This window comes from Zalophus californianus, chromosome 13 (genome assembly GCF_009762305.2).
Source record: "Zalophus californianus isolate mZalCal1 chromosome 13, mZalCal1.pri.v2, whole genome shotgun sequence".
NCBI lineage: Eukaryota > Metazoa > Chordata > Mammalia > Carnivora > Otariidae > Zalophus > Zalophus californianus.
The window spans coordinates 20,714,067-20,737,659 of NC_045607.1; the positions used below are offsets into that span (position 1 = coordinate 20,714,067).

Consider the following 23,593-nt stretch of genomic DNA (forward strand, 5'->3'; position numbering starts at 1 on the left):
CAGGAGAAGAGAATACAAGAGTGAGAGCAGGTTTTACTGGGGCAGTGGGGATTGAAAGATACGAGTTCTAGTTTGTTATGTTGCATTTGTGTGGCTGGTGGGATATCTGTGTTTTCTGACACTCAGGAGCAAATTTTGGGTTGGGGATACAGATTTGAGCATTATCAGCATTTGGATAGCACTTGATACCAATGTAAATGAATTAGATTACCAAGAGTGTGAAATCTGGGGGCATGGGCATTTAAAAGGTTGGGCAAGGGGCATCTGGATGGCTCAGTTGGTTGAGTTTCAGCTCAGCTCATGATCTCAAGGGCCGTGAGAGCAAGCCCCATGCTCAGCAGGGAGTCTGCTTAAAGATTCTCACCCCCTCCTTTCCTCCATCCCTCTCTCTCTCTCTCTCTCTCCCTCTCTCTCTCTCTCTCTCTCTCTCTCTCTCTTAAATAAATAAATAAATAAGAAAATAAAATAAAAGGTTGGGCAAAGGAAGAAGAGCCCCAGGAGTTAAACAAGGAGCCAGAGACATGGGAAGGCAACAGGAGAGGGATCCCATTAGCATTTATTGATGTCTTACTTGGGCCAGTCCCTTCTCCCACCCCTGCAAATATCCCCACAGAAGTCAAGGGAAGAGTTTGTTTGAAGAAGAACAAATTAGTTGACAGTGTAAAAAGGGCGGCATGAAGGCCAAATAAGATAAGGACTGATAAACTGTGTTTAGTAACAAAGAGGTTGCTGGTGAGCTTAACAAGAGCAGTTTCATTGGAATGGTTGGGGCATAAGATTCATTGCAAGGGATGGGAGAGAATCATTCTGCCTGTTAGATGAAATGATAGGGCCATGTTTGATGCAGTAAGTTTGAAGTACAGTTCTATTTCAGTGTAATAAATGAGTAAAAGGTAGGAAACTATGACTTGCAAGGCAAGAATTTATAGTTTGAAGAGACCAGAGAGCATCTGCTCAATTTACCAATCACCTCAATTTACATATGCAGAAACTGAGGTCCAAAATAAATGCCTTGACCAAAGTCCTGTGGACAGGCAAGGTCAGCTGATGGTGTTTAGATCAGAAATACAATTTTTTTTTTTTAAGATTTTATTTATTTATTTGACAGAGAAAGAGCCCAAGCGGGGGTGGGGGGGGTGGCAGGCAGAGGGAGAAGCAGGCTCTCTGCTGAGCAAGGAGCCCCATGCAGGACTTGATCCCAGGACCCTGGGACCATGACCTTAGTCAAAGGCAGACGCTTGACTGACTGAGCCACCCAGGCGTCCCCAGAAATACAATCTTGATTTCAAAGACACTTAGCTGTCATTTCCGGTATGGTGGGATATGCAGTCAAGGAGGTATTTGTTCAAGATTGGAGGTGGACAGCTTTTATAATGATTCCAGGCTTGAAATATGTCAAATGAAATGTCATTTTCATTTTCTACTAACAGTGCCAGATTGGCCTCTCTTTTTGGACTGGATCAGACATCTGCTGGCCATGGAAATGAATTCTTCCAGTACACAGCCCCAAAGCAGCCTAAGAAAGGCCCAGGAGCAGCCACAACAGGTAAGTGAAGAGGTTGGGAGTGGTCCCTAACAGGTTAGTTGGAAGGATAAGCAGCCTTCCAGAAGTGACATGCCAGGTTGTCCATCCTCAGTCTGGCCAAGTTCACTACCAGTGGTGCATTCCTCTCTAAGCTCTGATATCCTGAATTCCAGCACCTAGATAGTACGCCCTTTGTTGGAAGCTGCGGGAGGAAGGTCTTAGGCAAACTCTTTTGCCCCATGTGAACAGCACTCTCTAAAACTGCCTGAGGCACTGTCCAGTGTTTTGGCGAGAAGAAAGAGCTGCTTTTCAATTCTTTTACCTGGATAGGTTAGATGTATGCTGACAGTGACTTTTTCCCAATTGGACAGTGATGCTCAGTGCTGTATCCCCTGTACCTTTCATCATGATGGAGACACATTGAATGGACATTTGTTGAATGAAAGGAGAGAAAGGGGCAACTAATATTTCTAAAATGCCTGCTTTCGGTCTGGTTTCAGGTACTTGCATAAATTGCCTTATTTAGTTGTCTCAGCAGTGCTGTGAAATAGGGAAGACTACCACCAGTTAAGAGGCTCGGAGAGGTTCAGGGGCTTGATCAGGGTCATACAGCAGTAAGTGACATAGTTGAAATTTGAACCTGACTTGACTCACTCCAAAGCTTTTTCCTCTACACTTTTGCTATCTTTCTGTAAGAACCTGAAGAGGAGTGGGGGACTGATAGAAATAGTCTGAGCAGAACAGGTGGTAAGGGACGTTAAATTGTTTGTTGAGTGAAGATGAAAGTATCGAGTGCCTTTCACATGTTGGGCACAATGCTGGCACTGAGGGTTTGTTAGATTATTGAGAGTCGAAGAGTTGCAACAGATATCATATGGCTCATAAAACTAAAATATTTACTCTTTGGCCTTGTACAGAAAATGTTTGCTGTCCCCTGCTCTAAATCTTACCTGTCACTTTTGGCAGCTTTGCTATAAATTGCTGTTCCTGTTCTCCAAGCCATGACCAGGCCAGATTTCTAGTAGGCTCTGCCTTTACATTTCCTCTGGCACAGCTCTTCATCAGCAGTGTGTTTCTGACTCAGTTTAAAGCGGTTGAGTTAACGGATGTGGGTAAAAATAAACAACCTCAGTCCCCAGCCAATGAGGTAACTTGATTTTGTTTTATTAGAAAACAAAAACTATGAGTTAATTATACTTTTAAAGGGGAATTATAGAGGCGTTTCAACTTAAAAATTACCTATACAGTCTTATGTAGGCATTTACAAAGAAAAAATAAAGTAGCGAGATAGGAGATCCTCTCTGTTCAAGGGATATTTGTGTAAGAAGTCTTTGCGGGGAAGGTGACTGCAGCATAGTTCTTGAATCTCTTCAGATTTCAATATAAAAATAGAGCAGATAGAAAAGACAAACCTATGGGTAATATTTACAACAAATCCAGTTGGAAAGGTATCTTCATGAATATCCCAAAATACAAGCAGGTCTGGACAAACCACTAACAGCTCCAAGGCTTGTGTGTTATCAGCATTTGCATGGGAGAAAACAGGGTAGCAATGGGTTATCTAAATCTGAGCATGGAAGAACCCCAAAACAGCCACCAGATGTTCATGGAAAATATGGCAGGTGAAGCTGAAACTGGAAAGTGTTTTGCCCACTCTAGTTGTGGGTAGGTACCAGGGGTTGATAATGGGGACTGAAAGAACTAGAGCAGTCTTGCTCCTGTGAACTTTTTTTTTTTTAAGCAGGCTCCATGCCAAAGTGGGGCTTGAACTCATAACCCTGAAATCAGGAGTCACATGCTCTACCAATTGAGCCAGCCAGGCATCCCACTCCTGTGAACTTTTGAAACTCATCCCCTAGGGTGACCTTCTAGGACAGGTCCCCACACTCAGAAGAACCAGCTGGGAATGGAATTAAAATTGAGGAGGATGGGGATATAATAAAAATGAAGGAGAAAAGATATAGATAAAAGTAGGGCTAGAAATAGAATCAGGAAGTCTCAGGAGGAAGCCACCATATTTTTGAGCTGTATTCGAAAGCAACAGAAGAGGGAGTTCCATGCAGTTAAGAAAGCCACCTTGAACCCTACCTCCTTCTAGAAGTTCAGAAAAGCAAATTTTGCATTAAAATGAGCAGTAGGAATTTACCAGAATCCAACTCCATGTCAAGTAATGAGAGAGCAAGAAACAGAATAATATCCTTACAGACAGTGAGAGCTCTATTCTGTGAGAATGTTTCTTACTGAATAGATCAGAAACTACAACCACCTGTTAACATTAGGAAAATAATATAAGACATGAAATGAGAACCTAAATGAGATTAGAAAATCTCAGAAGTAAGTGACAAGACTCAGGAAAGAATTAGAGACATGAGAAAAATTTCAGAAATGAGGGCTAGGGGCACCCGGGTGGCTCAGTCGTTAAGCGTCTGCCTTTGGCTCAGGTCATGATCCCAGGGTCCTGGGATCAAGCCCCACATTGGGCTCCCTGCTCCACAGGAAGCCTGCTTCTCCCTCTCTCACTCTCCCTGCTTATGTTCCTTTTCTTGCTTTGTCTCTCTCTGTCAAATAAATAAAATCTTAAAAAAAAAAAAGAAATGAGGGCTAAATGAGAAGGAACACAAGAATGAATAAAAACAGCAGGTTATACCTGAAGAGAAATAGAAGGTTAACAAGAGGACATTGTTAAAAAATAAAAAATTTAAGAGATAAAAATGTTCCAAAAGAAAGTGTGACAAATATTAAGGATGGCAAAGAAGATTCAACACATGGAGAGAGAGAGAGTGTGTGTGTGTGTGCGCGTGCGCACACGTGCACATATGCGCTGCAGAAAAAAAAGGAAGGGGAAAAGAACAGACACTAACAACTGTAATTCAAGAAAACTTTACTCAGGGGTGCCTAGGTGGCTCAGTCGTTAAGTGCCTGCCTTCGGCTCAGGTCATGATCCCAGAGTCCTGGGATTGAGCCCCGCATCGTATCGGGCTCCCTGCTTAGTGGGAAGCCTGCTTCTCCCTCTCCCACTCCCCCTGCTTGTGTTCCTGCTCTCTCTCTCTCCCCCTCTGTCAAATAAATAAATAAAATCTTAAAAAAAAAAAAAAACCTTACAAAAAAAAAAAAGATTTGTAAGTACATATTAAAAGAAGTCCTTGGTGGGGCATTCAGAATCTGCAATACTGATTTCGGAGAAGAAGGGCTGCTAAGCCAATGAGAAGATCCCATCTGACTTACCCTTCTAGCAAATCCATGAGCAACCTTCCATTTCCAGGGTATTAGATGGCGAGATGAGAGCGTACTGGGAGAAGCAGAACTAACCTGAAGGAGGATGCTAGGCTGACCTTGTGGGGACAGTGTTTTTCCTCAGTGTTTCACACCTGTCCTGATAACCTGCCTCTGGCCTTAGTTACTTTTTTTTCTTAAGAGCTGGCTTATCAGGAGAAAAGTTTTATTGTCATGTGACGTACAACTGGCTGGACAGTACTGGTTGAATTGACAACTATGTTGTAGGTTTTTGTAAAATAATAAGGAAAACATGAAGACCAGACTAGGACAGCAAGCAAACAATGTAGGTGGGTATTCATCAAAACAAAACAAAACAAAACAAAACAAAAGGACCAGTACAAATCTATAGAAAATGTTAAATCTCTGCTTCACTGTAATCAATAAATGCAAATGAAAACAACAATAACATGGCATTTCCCTTTTCCCTACTGTCCCTCTTTCGTTGGTTAAAGTTTAAAAAGATAGTCTCCTGTTGTAGGCAGGAATGCAAAGCTGGCATATTCACGCTGCTCCTGGGGCTGTAAACTGGTGCAACATTTCTCAAGGATGTAACAAAACCTTAAAATGGTTTACACTCCTTCACCCCATAATTCAAGTTTTAAGAATTTATTTTAAGAAAGTAATTAGAGATACATACAAAAATGTATGTTTTCAGGATGTTCACCACAGCATTATTTATAATAGAGGAAAATTGGAAACAGTCCAAAGAAATGTCAAATAATAAGACATTGGATAAATTCTGGCCAAGTCATAATACAGTATTTTTTGTAACCACCAAAAAGCATCTTTAGGGTTATTTTATCTTTGTCTTGGAGACTGTTTTTTTTTTAATGTTTTTTGTTTTGTTTTGTTTTTTTAAAGATTTTGTTTATTTTATTTGAGAGAGAGAATGAGAGAGAGAGAGAGCACATGAGAGGGGGGAGGGTCAGAGGGAGAAGCAGACTCCCCGCCGAGCAGGGAGCCCGATGCGGGACTCGATCCCGGGACTCCAGGATCATGACCTGAGCCAAAGGCAGTCACCCAATCAACTGAGCCACCCAGGCACCCTGTCTTGGAAACTGTTTTAAAAGAAAAACTAGTACTAAATAAGAAAAGGAGGTTGTCAAATTATATCATAAATTTTGTTTAAAAACTATAAGAAAAAAAGCTGTGAAGTTTATGTGTATTGAAAAATGACCGGGAATAAATGCATCAAATTATTAACACTTATTTTTAACTGGTGAGACTACAGGTCATTTTTATTTTCTTTATCCGTTTCTGCATTTGCTAAGTTTTACGTATTATAGAGTACATGTACTCTGTAATCAGAAAAAAAGATGTGTCAGTATTGTTAAAAAACAAAATTCAACTGCATAAATTTTAAAGATCTTTTTGGCTTTATTCAGTGACTCATGAATTGGGCAGCATCCCATCTAACAGAAAGGAGCTCTGAGGAGTTGCACAAAATGACTTTTATAGGCAGAAGGGAGCAAGAACAAGGAAGTTAAAGTAGGCAAAACGCAGGGTAATTATTGCAAGATTGCTTTCCTCAGGGGATGGCAGGGGTCTGTCATGTAGATGACCTAACTAGTGCCGAGCAGGGAATTCCTGATTGACTGGTTTCAGATTCCATTTCAGGGAGAGCCGAAACTGTTAAGTAAGTTTCAGTTTAGTGACATCTGTCAGTCTCAATTTGGTGACTGGGACTTAGCATAAGTGACTCCATCTTAAGCCTGTCATCTTGTTTTTAAAATACAAAAGGAAAGAAAGAAATCAAACAGGGATACTTTTGAAAGTAAGTTCTTGGTTTCCATGTCTGTGCCAATGTTCTTACTATTCTTCCATCAACACATTCATGTGGTGAGTATAAATGTGCAGTTTTCTCTAAATACACTGTTTTAAAACATTAGTGTTACCCTGAATCACTGGAAAAGTGAAGTAGTGAATATGATCTGAATATCATCATTAATTTTCTAGCCTGAAGTAAGGGGAGGAGAAGTAATTTTATTTATATTAGAGCTGGCAAAATACTGGAAAAAGAAAAGAGAGTACATGGAATATGACCTCGCTTTCTGGGCAGGGCCTCTTGTCCAGCTCTGAGACTTGTTTGGCGTGGAACCAGAGTTGGATTCTATCCTAGGCTCGCTGCTATCATCGTGTCATCGCACTTGGGTGCTTAGAGCTCCATGTCCTCATCCCCAGATGAGGTCATAGGGCTGTTCTGTGGGTCAGATAAGGACAGTGGCCATGAAAACATTGTACCACTTAACTGTAAGATGTAAAGGAGAATTTTGAAGCTGCTTCAGTGGTTAAAAATCAGTTTTAAGAAAGACATGAATGCCATCTTTGTTTTCTTCTTCATCTTTAGGAAATCAGGCGCCAGCAAAAGCAGCCCCCACTACAACGGGCACCTCCACCGTACTGGTTGCAACAGCAGTTCACGCGTATCGATAGTAAGTGGCTCAGAAGGAGTGCTTTCTGAAGTTGGTGTGCGGTACTGGCTTAAGCTCCTGTCTTTTCTCGATAAACCTCTCTTGGTGGCCAAAGGAGCTACACAGTTAGGCTGCACAGTCCTTCCACAGGCAGAGGATCAGTAATGCTCGTTAACATTTCAGTTAGAGAATTCTGCACATACGACTTTGGAGAGCCATTGTTTTGTAGGCGCTCTCTAGGAAGTGCTTGTACCCTCAACAACTGCCTTCTTCAGCGCTCACTCCACTGAGATACTATGAATAGATATTTAGAGAGTAAAGAAGTTGTATAAGAGCTTTAAATTATAAACTGTTTGCCTCTATCCTTTTCTTGAGGCTGAATGACTAGATTCCCAACTCTGTGGCAGAAGACAAAGCTGGTTCTACTTAGTTTAAGGAAGTATTAATACCTATTATTTTTCTTGCTTCTGTAGCACAAATGGTCAATATGTAAAGCAGGGCAAGTTTGGTGCTGCAGTCCTGGGGAATCACACAGCCAGAGAGGTGAGAATGCCCCCATGTCTTGTGTACATTCAGGTGTCCCACATCGTACTGATGAGTTAGTTTTTACCTTGACTCGCCCAGTGTCTCATGTGTCAGAGGATTAGAATGATTGTTCGTTTTGAATGTGAATTTTTAATATGAGGTACATAGTAACATTGATAGTCATGTCTTGCTCACTATTGTGCATTAAAACAAATCCAACCATGCAAAATCTTTTAAGTTTGACCTTTGTGATATGGTACTAAAGACTTTGGAGAGTTTTAGAGCAAACCATTTACCAAGGACATCCCTTTGTTAGGTAATGAAAAACACTTAGTGTTCTACTTAGAGCATTCTGTCTTTATGCCTGAATCAATGACCGGTGTTTATCCTTTGAAAGTTTGACAGTGAGGTGGGCAGTGGATCATATGGCATAGTATTGGTTTGGGTCAAAAAGAAATGTGGCTAGAAGCCCCAAGACTTGATTTCTTTATGTGGGTTGTATCTAGCTTCAAATTCTCCAGAGGGGCGCCTGGGTGGCTCAGTTGTTAAGAGGCTGCCTTCAGCTCTGGTCATGATCCCAGAGTCCTGGGATCAAGCCCCGCATCGGGCTCCCGGCTCAGCAGGAAGCCTGCTTCTCCCTCTCCCTCTCCCACTCCCCCTGCTGTGTTCCCTCTCTCGCTGTGTCTCTCTCTGTCAAATAAATAAATAAAATCTTAAAAAAAAAAAAATTCTCCAGAATGTTTTAAACATTGTTGAGAGAAGCATAAGAAATTCTGGCATTTCAAAGGTCCAGTGATCTAGAGGCCATGCGCTTAAGATGCTCTGAGACACAGATAAGATGACCTGTTCAGGGTAACTAATGTAATAGACAACACTCATTTGTATTAAAAACAAACAAAAAACTTAACTGTGGAAATTTGGAAACACATAAAAAATTTGTGGAACTCGAATAATGAACCCCCAGAAACCCATTCCTAGGCTCTAAGAGTTATTAATCTTATTTCATCTTGATTCAGCCTGTCTTCCTTCTTCTGCTCAGATTATTTTGACTATATCTCCAGCATACAATTTTAGATGTAAATACTTTAGTATATATCCCAAGGATTTTTGTTTCTAACATAACCATTATCCAATTATCACCTAAAAAACCCCACAAAAAATTTTTTTTTCAGATTTTTATTTATTTATTTGAGAGAGAAGGAGAGGCAGTGAGAGGAGAGGGAGAAGTGGGCTCCCCGCTGAGCAGAGAGTCTGATGCGGGACTCGATCTCAGGACCCTAGGATCACGACCTGAGCTGAAGGCAGACGCTTAACAACTGAGCCACCTAGGCATCCCTAATTTTTTTTATCTCATTCACTACCAGCTAGTGTTCAGATTTACCTGATTGTCTCTTTTTTCCATTTTGTTTTAATCAGGTCTAATAAGGTCCATACATTGCAATTGGTTGTTATGTCCCTTAAATCTTTCATTCTCCCATCCAGAGGTAAATGATGTCTAGTTGTTCCTGATTTTGTCATGTAGTAGCCATCCATGATTATTATCTGGATGTATTAATTCATTAGGAGTTGCCATTTGGATTTTAAAAATCTGGTATCACGACTTTATGTAGTAGGTTGTGGCAGGCAGCAGTTCCCACTGCAACAATTATAAAAAAGATAAATTGCAAAAATTATATTTAAAATTCACTTGAGAGCTGTGGAAATGATGAGGACTAAATGAACTAAAATTTCAGAGAGGGAAAATCCATTGAGCTATTTCCTTCCCTGAGTTCTTTCGCTGATATGATGCTTAGGAGTGGCATGGCATGGTCAGGAACAGCCCAATCAAAGAGGCTACTGAGGGGAGGAGACACCGGCAGACACTAGAGGAGCTCCAAGCACAAGATTGGTTTTTCCCCATGGGACATTTGCAGAGTTCTGGGATGGTGCAGAAGTCCAGGGGCTATGCCAGAAAGGCAGATGGAAACGTCTTCATCTCATGGTGCACAGGAGATAAAAGTCCTACTATAGGGCTGGTACCTGGAATAAGCAACAGCAATGACTTTCGTCTCAATACATTTGCTAGATTTTGAACTTCATGGGGAGGAGGCTAAAGAACTCAGCTCAGAGGGGTGCCTCGGTGGCTCATTCAGTTAAGCGTCTGACTTCGGCTCAGGTCATAATCTCAGGGTCCTGGGATGGAGCCCCGCATCGGGCTCTGTGCTCAGTGGGGAGTCTGCTTGTCTTTCTGCCCCTTTCCCCACTCCTGCTCGCTCATACGCTCTCTCTCAAATAAATAGATAAAATCTTAAAAAAAAAAAAAAAGAATTTAACTCAGAATCTATGATGGGCAGAACTTTCAGGACCAAGGAGTCAGAGAACTTCTAGGCTCTCAACCAAAAGCCAGGGAAGATAATAAATACTTGAGAACAGGGGCAGCCCAGAAGTGGACCAACTCTTCATAAATCTCTGATCCTTCCCCGAGCAGTTCAGTCTATGATCAGATTGAATTGAGGTTTCAGCCCCTCATTCTATCTGCCTAACATAGGATAAGGAAAGTCTTTTTTGGTGCAAGATTGTATATGAGCCGACATATTCCTTCCCTCTTCTGTGGAATTGCATTTTAATCATTTGCTTAACTATGATTGTGTGTGTATGTGCGTGCGTGTGTGTATGTGTGTGTGTGTAGTAAATATATGAAACATAATATTTGCCATTTTAACTATTTTGAAGCACACAGTTCAGTAGCATTAATTATTACATTCATGATATCGAGCAATGATCACCACTATCTATTTCCACTTTTTCATTACTCCAAACAAAAAAATCTGTAACCTTCAAGCAATAACTTCCCTTCCTGCCTTCCATTATTTCCTGGTAATGTCTAGTCTCCTTTCTTTCTCTATGAATTTGTCTATTGTAGATATTTCATATAAGTGGAATCACTTATGGAATCTGGCTTATTTCAGTTAGCATAATGTTCTCAAGATTTATCCATGTTAAAACATATATCAGAACTTCATTCCTTTTTAGGGCTGGATAATATTCCACTGTGTGTATGTAACACATTTTATGTATCCCCAGTTGATGGACACTTCTAGTTGTTTCCACCTTTCAGCTATTGTGAATAATGGTACAGTGAACATTGACATACAAGTATATGTTTGAGTATCTATTTTGGGTTCTTTTGGGTATATACTAGTGAAATTGCCTTGTCATATGGTAATTCTTTGTTTAGCTTTTTTCTTTTTTTTAAGATTTTATTTGTCAGAGAGAGCGAGAGCGCACGAGCACAAGGGGGGAGCGGCAGGCAGAGGGAGTGGGAGAAGCAGGCTCCCCGCTGAGCAGGGAGCCCCAAGTGGGGCTCAGTCCCAGGACCCTGGGATCATGACCTGAGCCGAAGGCAGATGCTTCACTGACTGAGCCACCCAGGCACCCCTATGTTTAGCTTTTTGAGGAACTGCTAAACTGTTTCCACAGTGGCTGTACTATTGTACATTTTCACAAGCAATAGATTAGGGTTCTGATTTCTCCACTACCTTGCCAGTGCTTTATTATTTTTCCTTTTTTAAAAATGGCCATTCTAGTCAGTATGAAGTCATACTTTTTTATGGTTTTAATGTACATTTTCCCTAATGACTAATGATGTTGGGCATCTTTTCATGTATGTGTTGGCCATTTGTAGATCTCTTGTCACCCTCAAACCAGTGAAAACACTAACAAAATAATTGCTAATTACAGTAAAAGAGTTAAGTAAGGCTAAGATGAGAAGAGATGAAAATGGATAGTGAGAAGATAGAATTTAAAACCTAAGCTTTAAGGGATCAAGTGAGTTTTGAGTTTTATGCCTATGAAGCACAACCCCTGACATCTTACTGATGATTTTGTATTTCCTTTTAACTTCTGTTTTCTTTTTTTTTGGCCCACCTTTACTTGAGTACAGTATAGGATTCTTCTTTATATCAGTCAACAGCAGTCAGTTACTGTTGCCAGGATTCATCTGAACTTTGAGCTAATGGTAAGACTTCCCATGTTGGAATCATCAGCTCCTTTGGGATGGGTTTATAGGAGAAATTGGTCTGTATGTACCTGGCGGGAATTAGATCTACTGCTTCAGCCCCTGGACAACAGAGTGGATATCTTAATAGAGCCTATCGAGAAGGTCTCTTGGCTGCATTCTGGGAAACGGACCAAGGGGTGGTTGTTGGAGGGCAGGAGGGAAGGAGAAAGTTCCCTATCTCTCTCTCTGGGTCCACCTGAGTCAAGGCCCTTCTCTGTGAGTTTAAGCAGTCAGATTTTTGCACTCTGCTGCCAGTCGTTGGGTTATCCCAACATTTCTTCTTTCCCCAGGTTCGGCCCAATAACTATAGCACTTTTTATGATGACCAGAGACAAAACTGGTCCATCATGTTTGAGTCGGAAAAGGCTGCTGTGGAATTCAATAAACAGGTAATACCATCTTACTCTTACTAGCCTGGATTTCCCTTGATTTTAGGAAACTATATGGAAAATTCATAACCTGCTATGTTTTGTTAGTGACAAGCATTAAAAACCCACTAAATTTGTCACTTGAGCTTATTGTATTTCAAAGGGATAATAGGAATACGTACTGAAATTGCTTGAAAATGAGACTTTAAGAGAAAAAAGACTTAATGCAAACTTCTTTAAAACATTTTCCACTTCATAAATTATCTTAAGGAATAAATAAAACTGTCATTTAAAAATAGTGTTTTAAAAATATTTTTACAAAGTTAAATGATTCTTGTAGAACATTTAGAAAAGCATTTTTTTTTTAAAAATCACTTGAAATCTTACTGCCCAAAGTAACCACTATTAATATGTTTTCTTTTTTTCTATGTGTAGTGTACGTAAGTAGGTATACCCCTTTAAGAGTTCAATATCTTGCTATGTATATATATTTTTAACAATGTATAATGTGTCTTTTTCCACCTCATGAAAAATTATTTGGAAACATTTTTGAAATTTGCATAGTATGAATGTTCCTTAATTTATTTAACCATTCCCTTACTTTTAGACATTTAGATTGCTCTCCATCTGAAATAAATGATACTATAGCAAGCATTGTTGTGTATAATTTTGGGTCCTTTTTTTTCCCCCTGATCATCTTCTCGGGCTAAATTTCTAGAAGTGGAAGATTGGGTCAAAGAGTCCAAATATTTCTTGGTTCTGTAGACAGTTTGGCATACTGCTTTTCAGAGAGATTGTACTATTTCATATACATATCTGTTCTCTCACTATGCCTTTGCCAACATTTAGAATTACCTTTTTTTTTTTTTTTTTTAGTCTTATTTGTTTGGTAAAAAACGACATCTCGTTGCTTTAGGTAGCATTTATTTGATTGTAATAATGAAACCTTTCTTTTAAGAAAATGTGTAGCAAATTTGTAATGTAGACTATGTTAAAAAATTGATGGTAAAGTAAGTATTCACGAAGATGTGTTTGACTCTTTTGTCTAAGATTTGTGCTAAGATGATAGGACTGTCTGTAGGTGGTGGGCATGCGAATCTGGGAATGTAGCATGGTTTTATAAAGGGCCTTTTTTCTAGTTTACTGTCTTAGAAATGCCTTCTGAAATTGTTCTGGAAGCTCTCCTTTCTTTCGTGGGTTCCCAAACACTGAAACAATAAAATCCTTATAGTAATGCTAGCTAATGGTTGTTGTGTACTTACCATTATTTGCCAGGCACTGTGCCAAGGACTCTATTTGTATTTAGCGCAATCTTCATAACTACCCTAGGAAGCATGCAGAGTTTTTAATCTCCATTTTACAAAATACCTGTATGAAATAAGGTTCACAGAAGTTATTTGGCTGAGGCCACAAGTTAATAAGTGGCAGTGCCCAGATCTATACCCAGATGGTCTGACTCCAAAGCCTTACTCTTAGGCACTTTGATTCCTGGCAAGATTACTGACTTTGGAATGGTTTATTTCTAAACAATGTAATCAGTTTTGTTAGTGGATACCACTGTTTGGAAACATTAGCAATAATGGAGTGAATATTTACTGAGCTTACACTAAGTTTATGCTGCTTTGATTTCATCTCGCAGGTGTGCATTGCCAAGTGCAACAGCACCCCCTCCCTAGATGCAGTGCTCTCCCAGGACCTCACTGTAGCAGAAGGCCCTGCTGTAGAAGTTGGAGATTCTTTGGAAGTGGCCTATACCAGCTGGCTCTTTCAGAATCATGTGCTGGGCCAGGTAAGGGAATGTAGCCTACAAGTTCATTTGTAATTGAAATAGCACTAGGACTATTCATATGTAAGGTGTTATTACCATGAATTGCTGCTGTTGGCAAATAGAAATCTTTTAGGAACCCTGCTTTGGCTGCTTCTGGGGCGTAGTCATGAAATGCTAACAGGTTAAATCTGCTCAGTGCCACTTTGTCTCTTCTATTTAGAATGGAAACCAATTTCCTAAGTATCATTTTTGGTAATTGTTCATGTGTATGTCTTGTCTTCCTATATCAGTTTTAAACTTGAATTTATTCTTATGGGATTAGGTCTTAAAACTTCTTTTTAGAACTTCCTCATAGTTGTTTGTTTTTTGTATAATACTATAAATAGAGTGGACTTGTGTCTTAATATCCTTAAGTTCTCAAAGGTAGTATGATATAGAAAGAGCTTTAAAACAAATAATGCAACATATGTTAAGAAAAAAGAAAAAGAAGAAGACAGCAGGAGGGGAAGAATGAAGGGGAGTAAGTCGGAGGGGGAGACGAACCATGAGAGACGATGGACTCTGAAAAACAAACTGAAGGTTCTAGAGGGGAGGAGGGTGGGGGGATGGGTTAGTCTGGTGATGGGTATTAAAGAGGGCACGTTCTGTGTGGAGCACTGGGTGTTATGCACAAACAATGAATCATGGAACACTACATCAAGAACTAATGATGTAATGTATGGTGATTAACATAACAATAAAAATTAAAAAATAAATAAAATCCAGTAAACACAGGCCACAAAAAAAAAAAAAGAAAGAGCTTTAGACTATGATTCAAAAAAATATACATTCAAGTCCCAATTTAGCCTTGATGTGAGTGAACATTTCTCTTCAGGTATTTTAAGAACTAACCCCCCCCCCCAGACCCCCCGCTGTATATTTGACATTCCTTATTCCAGGAATACTGTGCTAATCTGTATTGACTATTACATGATTACTCTTATTTTTGAAACTGGTTGACCTCATTTACTTTGATCAAATTGCAGGTTTTGGCCTCTACTGCTAACAAAGATAAGCTGCTTCGCCTGAAATTAGGATCAGGAAAAGTCATCAAGGTACTGGCTTGACTGTGTTCTTATATGGCTTTATCACTTGTGGTAGGCTTAGTTTATATTAAATTTGTAAAATATCTAACCTGGGTGTATTTTCTGAGTCTGGGAAAGCTTGGTTAAAAAGTAAGAGGAGAAAAATGTTTACATTATCTGGGAGATTACTTGGGAAATTTTTACCTATGAGAATATATTGAAGATGGTGACATTTGTTTAATCCTTACCCTTTTTTTTTCATCCTGTGACTCTGAGGAAATTATTAAAATTATTAAATCTTCCATGTAGCCCAATAGGGGAAGAGATGAAACTGTTTCTTCTAGAATTGTATCATAATGGGTGATTCTTACCTGTCTGAGTTGCTTTGAATCAGCACTTCCCAGTCATTGTGGGAAGCAACTACCACACAGCAGGAGGAACCCTGGGATTGGAGTCTGGGACTTGGCTTCACGTTGTGAAGCTTTTCTTTACCAGCTGTGCAAGTGCTTTGTAGAATAAAGAGTATTTTACACACATTGGGTATCATCATGTCAGGACCTGTTGATGCTCTACGAAGCACTCATTGGCAAAAGTACTCATTGCCATTTTGCATGACAGAAAAGTTTTCTTCCTAGCTTTGTTTATGCCTTTGTTTATGTTTCCCAGAATCTTTTGGAGATTTCTTTCTGTAGATCATAGGAGTTAAGGCATGAACTTTAAAGCCACACAGATTGAGTGTTTCATCTTGGCTTCACGATTTACCAGTGATCTGATCTTGAGTTAGTTGCTTCTCCTCCCTCAGCCTCAGTTTTCTTACATGTAAAATGGAGATAATGCTCCTAATCTTATGAGGTTATTTTAGGGTTTAAACAATATAATGTAAGTAAAGCACTTACCAGAGTACTTAGAAAATGTGTTTAATGAATGGTAGCTTTTATTTCTCTTTTAATACCATTGTCCTATCCTCCAATTTCTCTCATCACCTAAGATAAGCATATTTCATCTAGCCCTGGATATGCTGGCTTTTACAAGGGAATAGAAGCAGTATTCTAGATATTCTTATAACCAAGAGGGGATTATAGTTGAATTTGATGTCTCTCAGGAGGTCCAAACCTGAAACTGTGGAAGAGAGGAGCTTAGTATCCAGGACTTCATTTTGTCTTATGAGGAGGCTTGTGTCCTGAGGAGCTTTTCCTCTTCTCTGATTCCTGAAGGCCTGGGAAGATGGGATGCTGGGCATGAGAAAAGGAGGGAAGCGGTTGCTTGTCATCCCTCCAGCCTGTGCTGCTGGCTCGGAAGGGGTAATAGGATGGACTCAGTCGCCGGACTCAATCCTGGTGTACGAGGTGGAGATTAGGCGGGTGAGTGGAATAGTGCTGTTTTGTGTTTGATGAGTCCTTTTTGCCATTAAGTAAAATGAATAAATATATATGTTTGAATAACAAATTCAAAGACTTTCTTTCTTTCTTTCTCTTTTTTTAAGTAAAAATGGTATAGTTGGAAAGGGCAACGGCTTTGGAATCTAAAGACCAAGGTTTATGTCCTTCCTGGCACCCTATTTAGAGTCTAGAAGAGGTGGTGACTGAACAAATGACTTTTCTACACTAACCTTTTTATTCTGTCTATAAAATAGTGATTCCTACTCAGGGCACTTGCCTTTGCCTTAGTAATTCCGTGGCTATAAACTTCTTGTATTGCTATGTTCATATAAGTATGCAAAGATACCTGTATGTACATAGAGATACATAGTTTCCTCCCTCTGCCACATTATTTGTAATAGTAAAAACTGGAAACAATTTAAATATCCATCATTAACTGGTTAAGTTAAGGTCTTTCACGGAGTAGGCTTTTATGCAGTTCTTTAAGAATATCCAAAATCTATTGTTAAGTGAAAAAAGGAAGTTGCAAATCAGTACATATAGTATGATCTCTTGTGTGTATACAAATACATGTAAACATATAAAAATACTTATATATAAATAAATAATTTACGCAGTCATACACATGTAAATGTTTGTGTATCCATACATATAGATACATATATGCACATATATTCATAGAAAATTGCTGAAAGTGTTAGAAGAAATGATTAAAAGTGTCTTTGGGGAATGGTAATGGAGTTAAGAAACTTTTTCCTTTTTATTTTTCTCCCCTTATTTTCCGTTAAAAAATGTTATCAAGGGATGCCTGGGTGGTTCAGTAGGTTAAGTAGCTGCCTTCAGCTCAGGTCATGATCTCAGGGTCCTGGGATCAGGTCCCGCATCGGGCTCCTCGCTCAGCGGGGAGCCTGCTTCTCCCTCTGCCTGCCACTCCCCCTGCTTGTGCGCGCGCGCTCTCTCTCTGACAAATAAATAATATCTTTAAAAAAATGTTATCAAGAGTATACACAATTTTCTACAATAAAATTTGTAACAAATTGTGGTTAAATAAATTAATGCTCCCCTCCAAAAAAAAAAAAGACCTTGTTTGCTTTACACTGTGTTTGTCAGGTCCAAATGTGATAGTGGTTGTGACTATAAACTACAAAATACAGTACAGAAAATAAATATGGTTATCTTTATTGTGGCAGTTATTTCTGCTGCAGCCAATGATCTGCTTTTTTTCTCAGTGGCTCTTTCCTAATTGAACGCCCTTATCTCTCCTGGGTCAATCCAACCCTCTTTTACTCATGGCTTTTAGCTGCCTCTTTCAGAGCTTTTAGATCTTATCTCAATTTTCCATTGAGTTTGAGGAAGTCATGAATGGTTTTAGATACAAACCAATTTGAATCAATCAAGACTGACATTTTGTAACCGTAAGGAAAAAATACATCATTGCTAATGGCAAGATTGCATTCCATTGTATATATGCACCACATTTTCTTTATCCATTCATCAGTCGATGGACACTTGGGCTGCTTCCATAGTTTGGCTATTGTTTAAGATTTTTTTTTTTATTTGAGAGAGAGAGTGCACATGAGAGGGAGAGCACAAGCTGGAGGGAAGGGCAGAGAGGGGGACAAGCAGACTCCCTGCCAAACATGGAGCCCCAAGTGGGGCTCTATTCCAGGACCCCGGGATCATGACCTGAGCCAAAGGCAGGTGCCTGCTTAACCAACTGAGCCACCCAGGCACCCCTTGGCTATTGTTAACAAATTGACACACTTATTAAATTGACCAGGCTGCTACAGAATGATAATACCCAGTGTGATGAGTGTCGAGAGAACATTACACACTACTTGTGGAGTATAGGGTAGTTCACCCTTTGTGGTGTGAAATTTAGTGGTATATACCAAATGTCTTAAAAGTGAACATACCTTTTCTCTCAACTATTTAATTTCTGGGAATTTATACTTTGGGAATGATTATGTGCAAGGATGTAGATAGAAAGTTATTCATTGAAGTATTGTTTGTGATGTGATAGGAAAATTAGGAATGAACTGTATATCTAACAACCAGGAATTGGTGAAATATATTTTGTAGCAGCATAGGTATTTAAGACTTCTGTTCCCAAAATCTTTTAGAGACTTTCCTGTAGATAATGGCAGGTATGGGCATGACCCTTGAAGTTAGACATAATGTTCAGTAGTTACAAATGATGTTGTAGATTAATAATTTAGTAACATGGAAATATGTTACTGAGTGAACGAAGCAGATCACAAAACAATATGGTCCCTTTTTAATAAAAAATACACAAACACACACAAAGATAATATAAGTGTGAAATACTGCATCTCAAATTCTAGCAGTGTTATTTTGTCGTGGTTGGATTGTGGGTGATTAATTATTATTATTGGCTTATCCACATTTTCTAATTTGCTACAAGGGAACAGATAATGACTTGTGTAGTGAAGAATAGGTAAAAGAAAGGAGGGTGGAGAGGGCAGGGTTCCTTTTTTGTAGCCTGTTCCACCTGTGGTTGCTCGCTCCCTAGGTCAAGTTTGCCAGAGATTCTGGGTCTGACGGGCACAGCGTTAGTTCCCGGGATTCTGCGGCCCCTTCTCCCATACCAGGTGCTGACGGCCTCTCTGCTGACCCTGTTGTATCACCACCCACATCGGTGCATTTCAAATCAGGGTAAGATCCTGGAGTTGTATCATGCTCTTTTATTGTCCATAAAAATCCTTAGAGGGGTTCAGAAATTGGGATGGTTGCAAACTTAAATAATTTTAAATAATTGGAAAAAAAATGGGATGAGAGAAATGGGGAAAATACTAGCATCAAGATTTTTCTGACAAAGGATTAATATTCATAGTCTTTAAATGCACTAACTTGGATGTGTATGAATACCTGCTGAACTCTGGAAGAAAACTGGGTAAAAGGTATAAACATAAAATATATACCCAAGGGAAAAATGTAAATAAGAATTTGAATGGAAAATTATTCATTTTCACCAGCTTTCAGAGATTAATGCAAACTGAAGAATGGTTATGATTCTGTATCACAGCCATCGAATTGGCAAATGCTTTCAAAAACAATTTGTTTATCCAGCATAATCGGGACTTACGATTATAGATTTGGGATTTTTTTTTTAACCTCAGTATGTCTTACTTGATTTCAGGGAGCCGGCCCTTCGTATCAAATCTAACTCCCTCAGTGAACAGCTTACAGTAAATTCAGTGAGTATACAAGTCTGTCTCTCACCCCCAGTCTACTGAGAAGGTTTTGTGTGCCTTGGGGTAGGGTAGGTTAGAGCAAAAAAAAAAAAAAAAATCTACTTTATTAATTTCCCCTTACTGGAGAGTTAGTATAAATTAGCTTCTGCATGGGCTGATCTGGGCTCAAATCTTTATTCTTGTAAACTTGTGGCCTTGAGAAAATTATCTAACTTTTCTGTTCCTCCGCTTCTTCATGATTAGAATGGAAATAATTCTCACAGCACCTTTTGTAGGGTTCTTGTGATATGTTCACAAAGCACTAAGCTCAGAGCCTGCATAAAGTATGACTTCACTAAGCATGAAGATTTTATACTCGAGGTATTTATGAGATTTAAATGAAATCATGTGTGTGAAGTTTTTAGTATCGTGTCTGGCTTATTGTAAGAGTTCAATTAACATTAGCTCTTGTTATTATAATAACTGTTAACACTACATACCTTCACACTTTCATTCTCTTAGATGAATTCTGCACTAATTCACCAACTAGTTGACCCTGAGTTGGTCTCTGGGCCTCTGTATTTCCCTAACTGTAAGACAGGAAGACTAGCATACAGTTGTAGTAAAATTTGGATTTGAAAGCCTTTGGGAGCATGTATGCTGTACTTTGCTGCTGCCCTGCCTGGTTCATGAAGGCATCTGAGTTTGCTGCATGAGCATGAGGCGAAAGCCCTGTGGCTTTCCACCTACCACTTTGGGAAACAGGATGATTGCTTGGAGTGAAATTGATTACTTTCTCTCCAGCCCTAGTTTACTTGTTTATATTCAGCCCAAAGCAGGAATTATTAAGCAAATAATTGATCTGGTATGTGTAAAAAGTGATCTCTGAAACCTGGAAGGTTAAGCCAAAGAATTAAGAAAATTAAAAAAACTATAATCTCAGATCTTTGAACAGTCACAAAATTTGTTTAGTATTGGTTCTATGATACTTTCTAGACAGAGCTACTTTTGTCACCCATTTCTAAGCTTGAGTAACTTCCAGTAGGCTAGTGGTCTCCAACCTTTTTTAAAATTTTTTTTCTTGTTACAGTTTTTTTTTTTTTTTTTTTAAGATTTTATTTATTTATTCATGAGAGACAGAGAGACAGAGAGAGAGAGAGAGAAGCAGAGGGAGAAGCAGGCTCCCAAGGAGCTGGGAGCCCAATGCGGGACTCGATCCCAGGACCCTTGGGATCATGACCTGAGCCGAAGGCAGACGCTTAACCATCTGAGCCACCCAGGCGCCCACAGTTTTTTTTTTTTTTTTTTTTTAATTGAAACAAAACTCACCATCTTTTTTTTTCTTTTTACATTTAAGTTTTTTTTTTGAATAGGTAATTGCATTCCTAAGGTTCAGTTATTAAAACAATATAATAGTATACATTGAAAAGACTTGCTCCCACCCTGACCCCTGGGTACTCCATCCCGTCTCACTCTCCTTTTAGGTAATTGCTTTTATTAGTTTCATATATATTCTTTCAGTGTTTTTTTTTTTAAAGATTTTATTTATTTATTAGAGAATGAGAGGTAGAGAGCATGAGAGGGAGGAAGGTCAGAGGGAGAAGCAGAAGACTCCCCACTGAGCAGGGAGCCCGATGCGGGACTCGATCCCGGGACTCCAGGATCATGACCTGAGCCAAAGGCAGTCGCTTAACCAACTGAGCCACCCAGGCGCCCTCTTTCAGTTTTCTGTATGCAGATGGAAGCAGATAGGAATGTATATTTTATTTCTCCCTCCTTTCACAAAATATAGCATAGTATATATATTACCTACCATGCCTTCTACATATTACAATATATGTAACAGTATCTTTCCATGTTAGTGTACAGAAAGCTTCCTCTTTGTTTTTTTTTCTGTAGATTGCAGTATGCCATTGTGGGGTATGGTTTATGTAACTAGTCCTCTTTTGATGAACCCAACTTTCATTCTTTTTTTTTCTTTTTTAAGATTTTATTTATTTGACAGAGAGAGAGACAGTGAGAGAGGGAACACAAGCAGGGGGAGTGGGAGAGGGAGAAGCGAAACAGGCTTCCCGCTGAGCAGGGAGCCCAATGTGGGGCTCGATCCCAGGACTCTGGGATCATGCCCTTAGCCGAAGGCAGACGCTTAACGACTGAGCCACCCAGGCGCCCCTGAACCCAACTTTCTTTGAGTATGTGCTTCCAATCAGTCAAGAAAAACTGAGCACACACTCCCAGTATCTATTATCTATTTATAAATTATATATATACTGTCCCTCCCTGTAAACAAGCTTAATGTCTTACGTTTACCACAGATTAGAGATAATTCAAAAATAGAGGTTATGATCATCTCTCTTTTTTTAAAGATTTATTTATTTAAGAGAGAGCACGTGTGCACGTGTGCATGCGCCTGTGAGGGTGTGGGGAGAGGCAGAGGGAGAGAATCTTCAAGCAGACTCCCTGCTAAGCACGGAGCCCAACATGGGGCTCCATCTCACAACCCATGAGATCAAGACCTGAGCGGAAATCAAGAGTCAGTCGCATAACTGACTCAGCCACCCAGGTGCCTCATTATCATCTCTTTTTATACCCAGTAGACTATCATGTACACTTTCAGGGGTATATACTCTCCACTCTGAAGGCTGCACTTTGGACCAGTTAATGGATACAGAGGCTTCTAGCACAGGGGCTATTGTGTAGTCAGTGCCAAGTCAGAGTTAAATGAACGTGAATTTGGAACAAAGAGCTCCTGTTTCCTTCTTTCCCCAAATTGCTTCTGAATATCTATCTGCTGAATTGTTCCCAGGGTTTTCAGAGGGTACTGTCATCTAAGATGCCTCCTTCCCTTGATCTGTGCTTAGTTTTTCATCTGGAAAATGAGAAGAATTATGCCTGGTGGGGAGACTTGATTGAAATGGAATAATACATGTGGAACCACTTTGTCCATTCCAACATATAGGGAATTATTTTTACTGTTATATTAATTGTGACCCATGTATGCTTCTTGGCAAGAAATCTTTAATTCTCATTTTGTAGAAGAAATGGCTTCAAATAGATATAGCAGGGGGACTTGTTGAAGGGTTTGATGTAAGAGCCAAAGACATAGAGCTAAAGTAGTGAGCTTTGATTGTAGTGATTTTTGTGACTTTTCTCTTTTTAGAGTCCTGATACAGTCAAAGCCAAGTTGATCTCTCGGATGGCTAAAATGGGCCAGCCCATGCTGCCCATTCTTCCACCACAGTTGGATTCCAATGATTCAGAAATCGAGGTATGACCCCTGGGCTGTGTTAGAATGAATAGTGCAGACGTTTCTACATTGTGTTCTTTTGGTTAAGATTACTACTTTTTCTGCCTGTAACCCAGAATCATCATGTAGAAAGCTTATATTCAAAATGGTATAGGTTGGTATTGGTACATGTGTTTCCACTGTGATTAGCACTTCCCCTGAGAAATGGAAGCAATCCCACACATCTGCCACAAGAACGGGGAAGTTTTTTTTTTTTTTTTTTAAAGATTTTATTTATTTATTTGAGAGAGAGAGGATGAGAGATAGAGAGCACGAGAGGGAAGAGGGTCAGAGGTAGAAGCAGACTCCCTGCTGAGCAGGGAGCCCGACGCGGGACTCGATCCCAGGACTCCAGGATCATGACCTGAGCTGAAGGCAGTCGCTTAACCAACTGAGCCACCCAGGCGCCCATGAACGGGGAAGTTTTAAGTAGTCCATATAGCCTTCTACTAGGTTCTCTACTGTCAGTAAAAATCACACTTGAGGCAGCATGGTGCCCAACCCATAAAAGATGCTCAGTTCATTTTGGTTGACTGAATGTTCAGATTCTTTTGGGAAACATTGGTCTTCCCACTGATGTTACCTGTCACTAAAGATTGCACTGTTGTGTCTCTTGGCTTTGTATATGGTGTGATTGTTTTGAAGTTCGAGAATTTTATTGCAGTGAAATCTATCAGTTTTTTCCCTTTGTTTTTTGCTTTTGACATTATGCTTAGAAAGCCTTCTCACTTTCAGGTATTATAAACATCACGTGTTTT

At 39.6% G+C, this 23,593-nt stretch overlaps 1 protein-coding gene across 2 annotated transcripts in view; it reads left to right on the top strand.

Annotated features, from left to right (window-relative positions):
* The window catches only part of FKBP15 (FKBP prolyl isomerase 15), a 58,049-nt gene that overhangs the window by 9,869 nt on the left and 24,587 nt on the right, over nt 1-23,593 (top strand). For both annotated transcript variants that reach the window (XR_003523628.2, XM_027615069.1), the window contains exons 2-12: nt 1,431-1,546; nt 7,149-7,233; nt 7,686-7,755; nt 11,660-11,734; nt 12,067-12,165; nt 13,784-13,933; nt 14,938-15,006; nt 16,191-16,337; nt 18,889-19,031; nt 19,516-19,573; nt 22,710-22,817. Coding sequence is in view for 1 of the 2 variants with exons in the window: in XM_027615069.1 (XP_027470870.1) it covers nt 1,431-1,546; nt 7,149-7,233; nt 7,686-7,755; nt 11,660-11,734; nt 12,067-12,165; nt 13,784-13,933; nt 14,938-15,006; nt 16,191-16,337; nt 18,889-19,031; nt 19,516-19,573; nt 22,710-22,817 (1,120 nt within the window). In the remaining variant the exon portion in view is untranslated. The remainder of the gene's footprint in view (nt 1-1,430; nt 1,547-7,148; nt 7,234-7,685; nt 7,756-11,659; nt 11,735-12,066; nt 12,166-13,783; nt 13,934-14,937; nt 15,007-16,190; nt 16,338-18,888; nt 19,032-19,515; nt 19,574-22,709; nt 22,818-23,593) is intronic.